The 13,712-nt window shown below is 41.7% G+C and overlaps 1 protein-coding gene across 1 annotated transcript in view; it reads right to left on the reverse strand.

The window, feature by feature from the left end:
• The window catches only part of LOC109377288 (sodium/potassium/calcium exchanger 2), a 93,585-nt gene that overhangs the window by 12,860 nt on the left and 67,013 nt on the right, over positions 1 to 13,712 (reverse strand). Inside the window, exons 6-7 of the mRNA XM_019633614.1 lie at positions 8,689 to 8,832; positions 1,793 to 1,882 (exon numbers count right to left, since the gene is read on the reverse strand). Of these exons, the coding sequence (XP_019489159.1) occupies positions 1,793 to 1,882; positions 8,689 to 8,832 (234 nt within the window). The remainder of the gene's footprint in view (positions 1 to 1,792; positions 1,883 to 8,688; positions 8,833 to 13,712) is intronic.

Raw genomic sequence — 13,712 nt, forward strand, 5'->3', positions numbered from 1 at the left:
TACATGAAAGAGGAAAAATGATTATTAGGAAGAGCCATTATACATTATAAACGGAAAACAGTCCTTTTAGCCTGGAGATCTAGAGGCTGAGAAGCAGCTCATTCTGCAATAATCTTTGCCAGGTATTGGTAGCAAATGCCTCTTAATGAATGTGGAAAATAATGACTTTGGGGCAAACAGAACTTCTTCAGGGGGCCAGTGATTTTGGGAAATATCCAGGAAAAGAAAAGTCAAACATCAGTAAAATAACTATGATAGGAATAATATAAAATATCTTGTAGGAATAATGCTGGGTATATCAGCCAACATTTCCAGTGGGTTTTGTTAGTGATGCCATATGTTCTTTTTTATTCCCAAGAAGAAACTCCATACCCATTAGCAGTCTCTCCCCATTTCTCTTCCACCTCCCCAAACCAAGGGAACCATTAACCTACTTTCTGTCTCTACAGATTTGCCTATTTTTTATATTTCATACAAATGCAATCATTTGTGGTAACATGTGATCTTTGGTGGCTGGCTCTTTTCAGTTAGCACAAAATTTAGAGGTTCTTGAACATTGTAGCATGCATCAGTACTTCATTTCTTTTTATTGTGGAATGGTATGCCATCATATGAATAGACCACATATTATTTATCCATTCATCAGTTGATGGACATTTGGGGTGTTTCCACTTTTTGGCAATTATGAATAGTGCTGCTATGAACATGTGTGTACAAATTTATGTGTGGATATTTTCATTTTTCTTGGGTATATACCAAGAGTAGAATCACTGGATCATAAAGTATCTCTATGTTTAACATCTTGTGGAATTGCCAAACTGTTTTCCAAGGTGGCTGCACTATTTTATAGTCTTATCAGCAAAAGAAAGGGTTCCAATTTCTACACATCCTTTCCAGCTCTTGTTTTTTGTCTGTCTTTTTTATTATATACATCCTAGTGAGTGAGAAGGAGTATCTCACTGTGGTTTTGATTTGCACTTCTCTAATGAATAATGATGTTGGGGAACTTTTCTTGTGTTTACTTGCCATTTTCATATTTTCTTCGGTGAAATATCTATTGAAATCTTTTGTGCATCTTAAAAGTTAGGATGCTTGCCTATTCTTTAGCTTTAAGAGCTTTTTATATATCCTGCATACCGTGCTTTATCAGATATATATGATTTGCAAATAAGGGATATGAATGGCACACAGTACACATTCAATCAATAACGGTTACCACTATTATTTCTGAGAACGTAAAACCTTCGCGTCTCATTCTTTTATTCATGTGTTACAACAAACAATTCCTGAGAGTTTGTTCTTGTGATGGGTATTATACTTGTAGTGAGCTAAAAGTGGTGAAAGTGAAATACATCATCATTTTTATAAACTGAGGCTCGAGAAGAGAACATTTTGTCTCCAGATCTTTTCCTAAGAGTCAATTTAAATGGCTGGTGAGAAGGTGAGTGGCTGCCCAAGAGGAAGTAAATGCCACTGAGTCAGACAAAACCTTGACATTGCTTCCAGGCCTGAGCTGGCCTGGCCTCAGGCTGTGGAGGGTGGGAGGCCACTAGGCTGGCCTGCCTTCTCCACACACGCCTGTCTGGGGCTATGCCCATTTGATTCCATGCTACAGGGTAATCCCAGGAGACAAGGGAAAGTTAAGAGGAGGAAATTCCTTTAGTCCTGGGATATCTACGTTGTCTTGTCAGATGCAATACTGTTGTGACAGTCTCAGAAAGCAAACACATTGATTAACCACTTGGCAAACAAAAGAAAAACCAGGCAGATGGTGTCGTTATCAAAGTCTTACCTGGTGTGCCCACCAGACCATTAAGTAAGAGAATATTGCAATCCAGGTGATGGCGCCGAAGAACGTGATGGGAAAAAACTTCCTTGCTGACTGAAAGAGAAAAAAGAAGAGGCGAGAGTGTCAGTGCTATCAACTCAGGTGGATTTCATAGTACAAAGCTAAAGCCACCATTGCAGCTTGCAGACTTGGTAGGATGGGCAATCAGGAGGCCCTACCCACCCCTGGTCAGGCCGGGATAGGAAGAGTCTCTCTTGGAGATGTGAAATTAGTTGGGGCCAAATCATTGCAAAGCTAGTGCCTGAGATGGAACTCTCTTAAAGAGAATGTCTATTCTTGCCGCTGTGGCTGGATGACCAATTGCCCTCTACTCTCACCCTTTTTGAGGCCTGGTTTCTCAGCTTTGCCTTCAACCTATTAACTACTCCATATCCTCCCTCCGTCTCCTGCTTCCTTTTCTCTCTTCTGCTCAAGTTCATCAGAATCAGTTTCTATTGCTTGCACTCATGTATCATAATAACCCACATGCCAGAAAACGTATGGGATTAATTACATTTTACAAGAAACAGGAAGAATCAATAGGTTCAAAAATAGATTGGCTCATCTTACAGTCCCATGAATTATCAGGAAAAGCCACACTCAGGAAGCCATCACCACAGTGTCCATGGACGCCTGGTGATGGCCAGTCCCAGATGTTTGAACCACACATGGAGACAGGAGTAGACCAAGGCAGAGATGTCCCACCATGTTGCTCTCCATGGGGGTAGCAGAGTAGATGCTCATGGGGATGTGTTCTGTCTGTTCTCCACCCCTAACCATATTATGTCCAACTCTGCCTCTACCACTGGACTTTGTGCAATCTCAGGTTTACAGTATGAGCACTTTGAACATTTCCTTCGATCGGTTGGAATTGGACACTCAAAATGCAGTGTTTCTTACCTGACCTCACTATAGGGAAATCCAGGCTTGCACTACTGTTGGTGGTGTTCTGTTGAGGCCCATTTTGCAAAATTGGTGTCCTTTAAAACATGCTCAGATAGCAGAATGTTCTCAGAGGGCCTCTCACCTATCATTGCCAAACAGTTTTTATTTCAAAGCTTTTCCACTTTGAGAAACAATCTCATTTTTTGCTTTGATAGTGCCATCCAATTTTGTCCAGAGAAATGAATCCTGGAGTTGACTAGGATGAAAGCTATCTCAGTTGTCTGAAGGGCTGACCTGGGGCAGTCACACAGAACGCTGTTTGCCCTAGCTTCTGAGAACTTCATTAAAAGGGAAAGATAAACTTGTACATGATAACCTGACCATCCATAAGAGGAACACAGTCTCTATCGCCCCAAACGAGGCTTATGTTCTCTTTACTAATTTTAAGCTTTCAATATATGATTTTGTTATCATTCACACAGCTCTGTTAAATTTCACAATAACCATTTCTCTCTTTTAATGATTGCTGCTTTTCTTTTGGTCATTTGTTAGCTTTTCTTTTGGCCATTTGTTAGACCAGTGGGCTTGATTAAATTGGGGGAGGCAGCAGGCCACACTGAGTAGACACATCCTTATCCTCAAATGCTTCCCCCTACCCCTCCCCTTTCTTAGAAGGAAAATATTTTGGCCAAAGGCTCAGACCCCTTCTGGGGATCTGAACACTTTAATGGGTTATAGGGAAAAAAAGTAATCAATTTTTCAAAGTGGAGGTTGAGACATTCACTTTTGAAAGCAAATTCCTTTAAAGCTGGGAGCTCTGTTGGATTCTGGAGACCAGATTCCCTGAGTCTTGGAATTGCGAGAGCTAAAAAATCAAGTTTTCCCAGCAAAGCATTTAGCTGATTACATGCAGTCCCTATCCTGTTTCCTCTGGTCATAAGTCACTGTTTCAGGATCCTAAGTGTGCTGAGGGTTTCATCTCCTATGGCCATGCTGTCACAGGGAAGAGAAGGGCCCTACTTGTGGGGCCACACATATGATTGACAGCTACCAGTGAACTTGATTCTGAGCATCCTGGAGGACGACGGAGCACCACCTCCATATTCTATGGAATGGTATATGTATTGGATATCCTGGGAGAGTCTCATTTCACAGAATGCTCCCTTCCCAGGTTAGCTTATTTACTAAGCATGTAGCTATTGTTTTAATTTTTGTACCTTTGCATGTCTGTTCATTGATATAATGTCACAAACTCAGAATTAAATCATTTGAACGTATCTGTCATCTGAAAAATATCATCCCTGAACCATGGAACATTCCCAGGGAAAAGGTAGAAGGTAAAGAATCAGACTAAGGACTTAAAGTAACTAAGTTCAAATCAGTATTAGTGAAAATTTCTCTAAATCAAAATTTGGTGCTTATGATTCTTAATCAAGAAGCCAAGTAGTAATGAATGAGCATCTAAACGTATCTTGGTCTAGTGTTGTATTAGGGGCTCATTGAAAAAAAAAGGTACAAATCATTTTTCTTTGTAACTTTTCAGGACTTTATCATGAACTAGGGGTAGATAAGAGCTGGGCACCTACTCTGTACCCAGATCTCGAGCTAGACATAAAATTCAAATCTAGGTCTGTCTGACTGTACAGCTTGTGTTCCTAACATCTAGGCTATACTAACTCTTTCCAAAAGAAAAACAGGGCCAATAACACTCAAAATATACCCAGCTCTAGACACATAATAATGATCATCATCATAATACTAGCCTATGCTCTGAATGCCAGAAAATGTAAAGAGCATCAGGAAAATATAGACTACCATTCCAGCTGTATGGCCATCTGCCGCACCCAACCTCCCCTGTTGTTCCTGCTTTGGAAGCATCAACCCTTCATGCCTCAGTAGCTCAGTTAAGTATTTCCCAACTGTCAAACTACCTTATCATTTCTAGTCTCACAGCCTAAATAATTCCTTTTCTTTCACTTATTTGGAACTAGTCCCTTTATTTGGACTCCATCGTCTCATTCTAGACATTACTGCCCAGTAGCACCTGGGCAGTTATTTGGTTACCAGTTTCAGTGGAAGGAAGAAAACAGCCCTTGAGGCCAAGGTCTGACTTGTCAATTTATGGTTAGTAATAGTAGCTCATCCTGACATCTGCTGGGAGTGGCCTTGTTACTAATTAGCAAAAAAGCAAATTGTGTCCATGTGCCAACCGTTTTGTTCCAAATGTAATGGTTGACTTGTATAATTGACAGCTAATGTTCTCATTAGAAGCTTTCAGTACATCAGAGTGATATTTTCTTGGCTTGAGAAACGTTGCTGGACATTAATTCGCAGCCCAAATTGGCCATATCCTTACTGATTTAAACTCAACAAATATTCACTGAGCATCTACTCTGTGCAAGACTCTGAAGCATACATATTTAACAAAGCTCTCCAAAACAATCCTATTAAAGATTAAAAGTGTGGTCTCTGGATTAAGAGGACCGGTACTGAAATCTCTGCTCACCAATTACCAGTGATGTGCCTGAGACAAATTATTTAACCTCTCTAAGCGTCAATTTTTTCATCTGTAAAATAGCGGAATAGCAATATCTAGTTATTCTGAGGATTTCATGCACATAAAGTATCTAGCAAAGTGCCTGGCACACAGTAAGTGCTCTGATAATAATGGCAGTTGTCATTTGATAATATTATTCTCATTTTGGTTTTTAAGAGATGAGGAAACTGAAACGCAGGGAGGTGAAAGTGACTGCAGAGACCTGGCTTAGAGTCTTGGCTTTTTCTCTTACTCAATGGGTGTGCTTGCACCAGTCACTAAACCTCTCTGGGTTTAGTGATCACTTCATCCTTGTTAGGACTGTGCTTGATATATAGTAGACATAATAAATCTATGTGGTGAATGAATCAATGTATACTAGAAATTGCAAAAACCCAGTTGGATTCTCAGGTAACTTCTTAGCTCTGAAGGGTCATGTTTTCATATCTCATTAGATGCATTCCTGATTTGTAAGAACACCCATTGTAGGTGATGAGAGAATACAATTTTGGGAGTGTTTATTTCTTTTATTATTTTCAATTTTCATGAAAGACATATTCCTCATTAAGGTTTACATTTTAGTTTTTTTACTTTCAAAACAAAGCCATTAATTTAAGAAAACTATAAAAATGAAGCCCACGCTAATGATCTGAGCTGGAAGTGTGCATAATTCAACAAACACTGTCATATAATTTGCATATAAATGAAGTGGAAATAAAAACAAGTGGGAGTGCTGTTTACTCTGAAACTAGATGTATACGTTTTTAAAGTCATGTTTTCTTTGTAATTGTTGTCAAGGTGTGGGATGTTCATCCCCATGGGTAATTCAGACACTACTGGGGAGGCAGAGCTGCAAGGCCCTGAGGTGTAGCAAATGCCTATTCATTAATAATTTTTTCCCTTGTTCTCCCCTCTGACTGGACAATTTTTCAAGCGGCCCCTGTGGCAGTCCATGAGGATTGTGGTTGATTGCAAACATGGCCATAACACTTGGTAGTTTCTCCCATCAAGAGATGAGGTCTATTTCCCCACCCTTTGAATCTGGGCTGCCTTTATGCCTTGCGTTGACCAATAGAATGCGGTAGAAGTGACAGTGTGAGGATTCCAAACCACATCTCAACAGGGTTTTATGGCTTTCATTCTTGCTGCTCTTGGAACTTGCTCGTTGTGAGTGAGCTCAGGCTGGACTGCTTAAGGATAAGAAACTGTGTAGAGCAGAGATGAGCTGTTTCCCTATGCCAACCAGTCCCACCTGTATATGTGAGCAGCAGAACTGTCTGGCTAAGCCCAGCCCAAATTGCCAATTCATATAGACTTATGGGCTTTAAAAAATGCTTACTGTTTTAAGCCACTAAGTTTTGGGGTGGTGTGTTACACAGCAAAAGATAACTGATATAAACCTAATGAAACTCTTCTCAGCTAGGCATGATCAAGAAGGCACTTACTGGCTTTTGTATCAACTGGCATGCTTTCTTTCATTTGGCAGTTCATATATGTAAAGGAGAACCATATAATTTATCTTCCAAATGAGTATGCTTTCAGAGTAGACTGGGACTATCCTGGGCAAACTGGGTTGTACTGTCACCTTATTAAATTTGCAATATTGTATTGATGGTTGTCTCTTTACGCTTTCCTTAATCACAGAATGTCATGGCTGCCAGGGGATCTAGAGAGCGTCCACCCTGTACTTTACAGAGGAGAAAAAATGAGGTCCAGAGTTGAGATGTGACTTTCCGAAGGTTGCACAGCTCATGAGTTGTATGTGAAAAACCACCACAGTCAATGTGGTAGAATGAGAATGCTCTGGAATCAGGAGACTCGGGTTCGAGTCCAGTTCCTCTCACTAATGCAGCCATGCAGTCTTGCTCTGTAGTTGTATGTGGGCATGCTTTGTTTCCTGTACTAAGTTTAGAGGTCCTTAAGATCGGAATTATGATTTCTGTGTCTTTATATCCCTTTTAGGGCACAAGCCTGATACTTGGCATATAATGGGTGCTCAACAAATATTTGCTGAGAAAATCTAAAAACAATTAAATGTTCCAACTGAGAGTCTCATTTCTGCTTGGGACAGCACAGATAAAAAGACAGGAAAGGTACAGTTCATCCCAGGGATGGCACTTGGAGATGCAATGAGCAAAAGCTCCACTGGCTAACCTAGCCCAGGCTGCATGCGCTGCCTCTTAGGGTATGCTTTTTCCTGTCCAGTCAACGGTACTGCAGAAGACACTGTCACATACAGCTGCGTTTTCTTGCTTTGCAACCCTGGGAATTGCAGCATTATCTAGCACAGTTGTCATGATCCAGTAACTACTGCCATAGTGGTTTTGGTTGTTGTCAAGGAATTGCTGGTTGAGAGCTTTGATCTTCTTGAACAACTTCCTTGTCCTTCTTGCTCAGATCACGGAGAGGACAAGCACTTTGTCTGCTCTTTCTCTAGGAGTCCCCCGCCAACCCTGAAAGCCCAGGGCCTTGGGTTATTGGCACGTTCCCCCCATGCCTGCACATTTTCCTGATTGCTGCAGCAGTGTGTGCTGACATCCTCGTATCAGTCAATCAGCCCCCTCTACTCTGGGCTGCACCACGCTAGGCCTGCTGTGGGGATTTAGAAAACAGCGTCCGTGTCCCTGATTTCCCTCCCTGGGTTGAGCAAAAGTATTAGGATAAACAGGCCAATGGAAATAGAGAGAGAGAGAGAATGAGTGAGCAAGCACATGTGAACATGCACATCTCAGAAATGTCATGTGATGTGAGTCAAGGAGAAACTAATTACATTTCAGCTATTTGGCTGTATAGCTTCCAGGACGCCAGGCCTTTGCAGATGCTCTGCTATTGCATCTTGAGGAAAGAAACCTAAATATTGCTTTAAGTGAGCCGTGTCTGTTACGTGCATCCTTTACTAGGAAACCTCTAATGATGGAGTCTTTACACGAGGGGGTCCTTCCTTGTCCTGAACTTGACAAGATGTGGTTCTCCACCAGGTTGGATTATTTATAGGCTAGGCTCATGGGACAGGGATTTTCTTCTGTCTTTTTCAAGTGAGGAAAGTGAGATCATCACGGGAATCTTAAGACTTATCCTAAATTACAATGGATGTTACTACCATAGTATACTATTCCAAATGCTTTTAGAAGCGATGTTTTCAGATTTCCACTTTCTGCCATCATGAAATATGAGGAGAAGCCCAATGTACCCTATTCAAATTCCTGGTCCACAGGATCTAGGAGAATAAAATGGTGGCTGTTTCACACCACTAAGTTTTGGAGATCTTTGTTATGTAGATTCAATAACCCAGGCAGTCACTATTATTGTGTAGCAGAGAAATTTCAGGCATATATAAACATGTATATACATCACCCCTTTTTCCTTTTAAGACAAATAGAAGCAGACTATTATATACCATGCTTTTAACAAGGAATCAACTAAAAAATGCTTTACTTACAGGCTTGCGGACATCAGGTAAGGTAACCCAGAGAGGAAACACTATGGGGAGAACAATTAGGAATGTGACTTGCTTGCGGGGGTTGGAAGGCCAGGCCAGGCTGAGAGGCTGGTCATCCTCGTCCTCAGCCGTTTCTGTGGTCTGCTGTAGAGACAGATACAAAAAAAAACCCAATGAAACAAAAACGACAATGATGTCCACATGCCACAGGAGCAAGAGCACAAGGCAAGGGAGGGACACTCCGGGCCTCACAGGTTTTTCTTGGGTCATCCCAGCAGCTTCATTTATGTATTTTTTAGGTTTGTAAGAGAACCCCATCTGTCACAGTCTGAATCCCAGGAACAAACGATACACTGCCCAGCCATGAGGCTTTAAGAACTTTTTTATTTCTCCTTGAATACTCTTCAGCTTCTCAAATGAACTGATGATTCAGTTGGAGTGGGCTACAGCTATAATCCGTGAACTTCTTATGAGAAATCAATTATATCTGCAGAGGGAGAGACCTCCGTGTCCATCTTCCCCTTCTCCTCCCTTCTCCTTGAGAACAAAACCACAGGATTCATCACAGAAATCCTCGGAAAGGATATACAGTTTTACCTTGCTTTGCGAGCATAATTCATTCTGGAAACAAACTACTTGTATTGCAAGACATTCCTTGTTTATCATGTTAAAATGTATTAGAAACGTTTGCTCGTCTTGCGGAACACTCGCAAACCACGTTACTCACAATCCAAGGTTTTACTGTATGTATATTTTTTTACTTAAAACATTAAAAAAATTTATCTATTCACTTATTTGTTTTTTAGAGCACTGATTTTGAGCAGGCAAATGAAAGAAACCACAGCAACAACTCAGTAACCATACTCACTTCCCTTCAGTGGCTCTGGAAGAGTTAAGCTCATGGCTTACTGTGTGGCTGTGAGTTTTTAACCAGTTTAATCACCTCGTTAAATTCTAAACCATTTCACTTCCAGCCAAAGGCTTATTATGCAAACATATGTCCCATTCTCACATAAACAGCACGGGAGTACAGTGGCTGAAGCTAGTAGGTGTCACCTGCACAGGGCCTCAGAGCCAAGGGGGGAAATTTAGAGTTTCTGACTTGGCAGCAAGCAGCCAAGGTTTTATTCGTCACCTGCTAAAGTCAGTAACTTCTGAAGTCCCAGAGACAGAAGGGACAGAAGGCGAATCTGAGCCCTGGCAGGATGACCATTAGCTTGTCAGATGGGCCCTCCGAGCTTCCAGAACAGCCCTGCAGACAGCATCTATCACTCTCGTGTCCCTGCTTGTTTCAAAATGAAAGTGCAACAGCAGGACCAAGCGTCAGATCTAAAAATATCAACAGGAACTTTTCCAGGATGCTTCCTTTTGAGACCATATAAATAACCCGCATAGGCTTCATAAAGCTCCTGCTGCCACAGCTCTTGCTTCCAGCATCGCGTGCTATTTCAAGCAGCAGCACCGACTCCCACCAGCACCTCTCTCCCTAAGGAGGTGGCAGGTGGGACAGGCTCGGGCCAGTTGGATAGGAGACAAGGCCGCAACTAGAGGCAGCGCTGGGTGTGAGGCCAGACGCATTGCAGTGTTATGTTCATTTATGTATTATTTAAATCCTAGTACTGCCAGAAGGATTTGTAGTGGTTTACACAATCACCCACACACTCTCTCTAGGAGTTAAAATTAAAAATAATAGCAGTAATTAAAAAGGAATCTTAAGCCATACTGAAAAAGGTTGGTAATAACAGGTTCTTTCTCTTTGGGCGTTATGTCCCTGGCAGTGGGTAAAATATTTTATAAACAGCAAATATGAGGGAATTAAGAGGATTGGGTAATAAAGGCAGAATTAGGAAGTTGGCACAGTTTATTTTGGTCATCCAGTTCCTCATTAAATATGTTCCTCAAACTCTCCATCCCTTTGCTATGCAAGATATTGGAAAAGAAGAAAGATCTAAAATCAATAATCTATGTTTCTACCTTAGGAAACTTGAAAAAGAAGAGAAAATTAAATCCAAAGTAAGCAGAAGAAAAGATACAAAAAATTAGAGCAGAAATTAATGAAATTGAAACTAGAAAATCAACAAAGCCAAAAGCAGGTTCCTTTGCTATGCAATTCATTGTGGTCCATCCTCTTTCTTTCCTTCTTTCTTTCCTTTCTTTCTCTCTTTCTTTCTTTCTTTAAGTAATTTTTAATCTTCAATTATTGTTAAAATACAATATTAGTTTCAGGTGTACAACATAGTGATTAGACATTTATATAACTTAATGAAGTGATTACCCCGATAAATCTAGTACCCATCTGACACCATATATAGTTATTATGTTGTTGACTATATTCCTTATGCTTTACTTTACATCCCCATGACCATATTGTAACAAACAATTTGTACTTCTTAATCCCTTCACCCTTTTCACCCACCACCCCTGCAACCCACCTTCCATTTGGCAACCATCAAAATGCTCTCTGTATCTGTGAGTTTGTTTCTGTTTTGTTTGTTCATCTGTTTTGTTCTTTAGATACCATATAAGTGAAAATATATGGCATTTGTCTTTCTCTGTCTGACTTACTCCACTCAGCACAATACCCTCTAGGTACATCCATGTTGTTTCAGATGGTAAGGTTTCATTTTTTTTTATTTTTTAAAAGATTTTATTGGGGAATTGAGGGAGGGGAACAGCGTTGGGGAATTGGGGAAGGGGAACAGACAAGTTGCTGTCCTTTTTTTTGTTCTTCAGTCTAGTTGTGGAGGATGCCGCTTCACTGGCCCATGTTGGTATTGTGATCATTGAGCTCTTCCCAGCTGAGGCAGATCGGTCGCCGGCCGTTGGACGGCCGCTCACAGCAGCTCACAGCAGCTCATGTCAGCTGCCAGCCACTCATGGTAGCTGACAGTAGCCCACTGCAGCCCACGCCGTCTCCAGTGACTCATGGCAGCCCAGCTCCAGGTAGAGTTGTTACTCACCATCTTAGCTGTAGAGGGCGCAGCGTCACTGGCCCATATGGGATCCAAACCGGTGGCCCTGCCGCTCAGAGCTCGCACTCCCAAGCCAACTCTCAAGCCACTCTGCCGGCCCCATTGTATTTTTATGGCTGAGTAATATTCCATTGTGTGTGTGTGTGTGTGTGTGCACACGCACATATACATGACCTCTCAGGACATCTACTACATAAGGCCACTCTAAGACAAGTAGACACAGCAGCCCTACCTAATACATAGAAACAAACACAGGGAGGCAGCCAAAATAGGGAGACAAAGAAACATGTCCCAAATGCAAGAACAGAACAAAGCTCCAGAAAAAGAACTAAACAAAATAGAGACAAGCAATCTACCAGATGCAGAGTTCCAAACACTGGTTATAAAGATGCTCAAAGATCTCAGGGAGAACATCATCAACAAAGAGGAACTATAAAAATGGAGATAGAAAACATAAAAAAGAACCAATCAGAAATGAAGAATATGATAAGTGAAATGAAGAATACATTACAGGAAATCAACAATAGAGTAGAGGAAGCAAAGTATCATATCAGTGATTCAGAAGATAAGGTAGCAGAAAACACCCAGCAAAAAGAATCCTAAAAAATGAGGATAGTTTAAGGGGCCATCCACTGCTTTCTTTACTTCTTCCAGAGGGCTCCCATCCCTGATGGAAGTGTGGGCATGCTGTCCCTGGCTCCCCTTCTGAGCCACCTCCATCTCCTCCCAGGAGATACGGCAGATGTAGAGAATATCATTCCCTATTGGGATCACTAGCCTCCCAAGGTGTCAGCAGGATACATGAATAATCTGTGTAATGAGGCCATGAGGATTAAGGGGACAGATGCATTTTAACTGTTCTCTCCCAAATATGATCATTTTTGCTTTACCCAAATGAATGACTTTTCCCTTCCCTCCTGGTAGATGCCTCAGAAATGGGGAGGATCATGGGAGAGTTGAGGCATTGCCTCATTCTGAATAAGTACCTCCTATCATACGAGACAAGTGGTTTTATTCAGTCAGAGGATTCCAGCACTTCCCTGAAGACTCATCGAGCAGATCTAATGAGTTCATCAAGGCTCCTCCCACTTTCCGGGTTGACACTCCCCCTGTTCCCCTGTCAGTCGGGTCTCCCACTACCATCTGCAATCTAGCAACTTCTTCTAAACTCTAAGCTAACCTTTTTGTGAGAAAAAAACAACAACAAAAGCAACTCTTTATGACTCATATCATTTTAATGACACCAACAGATGGTGACATTTCATCAATAACCCTTCTGCTTATAACCTACGGATTAGCTCCTTTCTCCATCTGCCAAAGTCACCAGGCAGGCAGTGCCACTAACAAATAGCAGAAAATAATTATCTGTTTAGATGCATAAGCTCTAAACACACTACTGTCCAATGCAAACAATTAGCGATATTGTACAGCTTCCAAAAGCTGAATTTGAGGTGGCTGTTGCTAGGACAGAAGAGACAAGGAGAAGAGACTGTCTTAGGCAGTACAAACAATACTCACTGTGGGGACTTCACAGGCTCTTGGGGGATGAGTCCTGCCGTAGAGAAGTCCAGTGGCCCAAAACCCTGGGGTGGGTTTGAGAGGTGCCCTGGAAGCAAGGCTGTCAGCATATTTTAGGGGAAATTCTCTTTTTCTTCTTGCCAGGTGCAATCTCACTCTGGTTCAATGGGCAACAGCTTGCAAACTGGTTAGGAAATTGGAAAAAAGAAATACAGCTCCTGGTCTGGGGGCCCATTTGCCTTTGCCCAAGCTGGGGCTGCTGGCCTGTTCATTAGTCTTAGCCCTGGGGGAGAGGCCGCTGAGGTTAGGGCACCGACTGTCCAGCTTTTCCTGGAGTTGTGGCATCCTGGCTTTGACCTTGCAACAACCCATCCTTACATCCTACAATTTCTGCAGATTTTCCTTAGAAAACAAACCAATGCAAAGTGACCCAGAAAAAATTCAAACAACTTTTGATACAGGGTTTAAAAGAGTTTGATACCTGCTGGATCTCTGTAGAAGCCCTGGACTTGTGCCAAACCAGGGCTAGCAGTG

Source organism: Hipposideros armiger, unplaced genomic scaffold (assembly GCF_001890085.2).
Source record: "Hipposideros armiger isolate ML-2016 unplaced genomic scaffold, ASM189008v1 scaffold_1357, whole genome shotgun sequence".
NCBI classification, from domain to species: domain Eukaryota; kingdom Metazoa; phylum Chordata; class Mammalia; order Chiroptera; family Hipposideridae; genus Hipposideros; species Hipposideros armiger.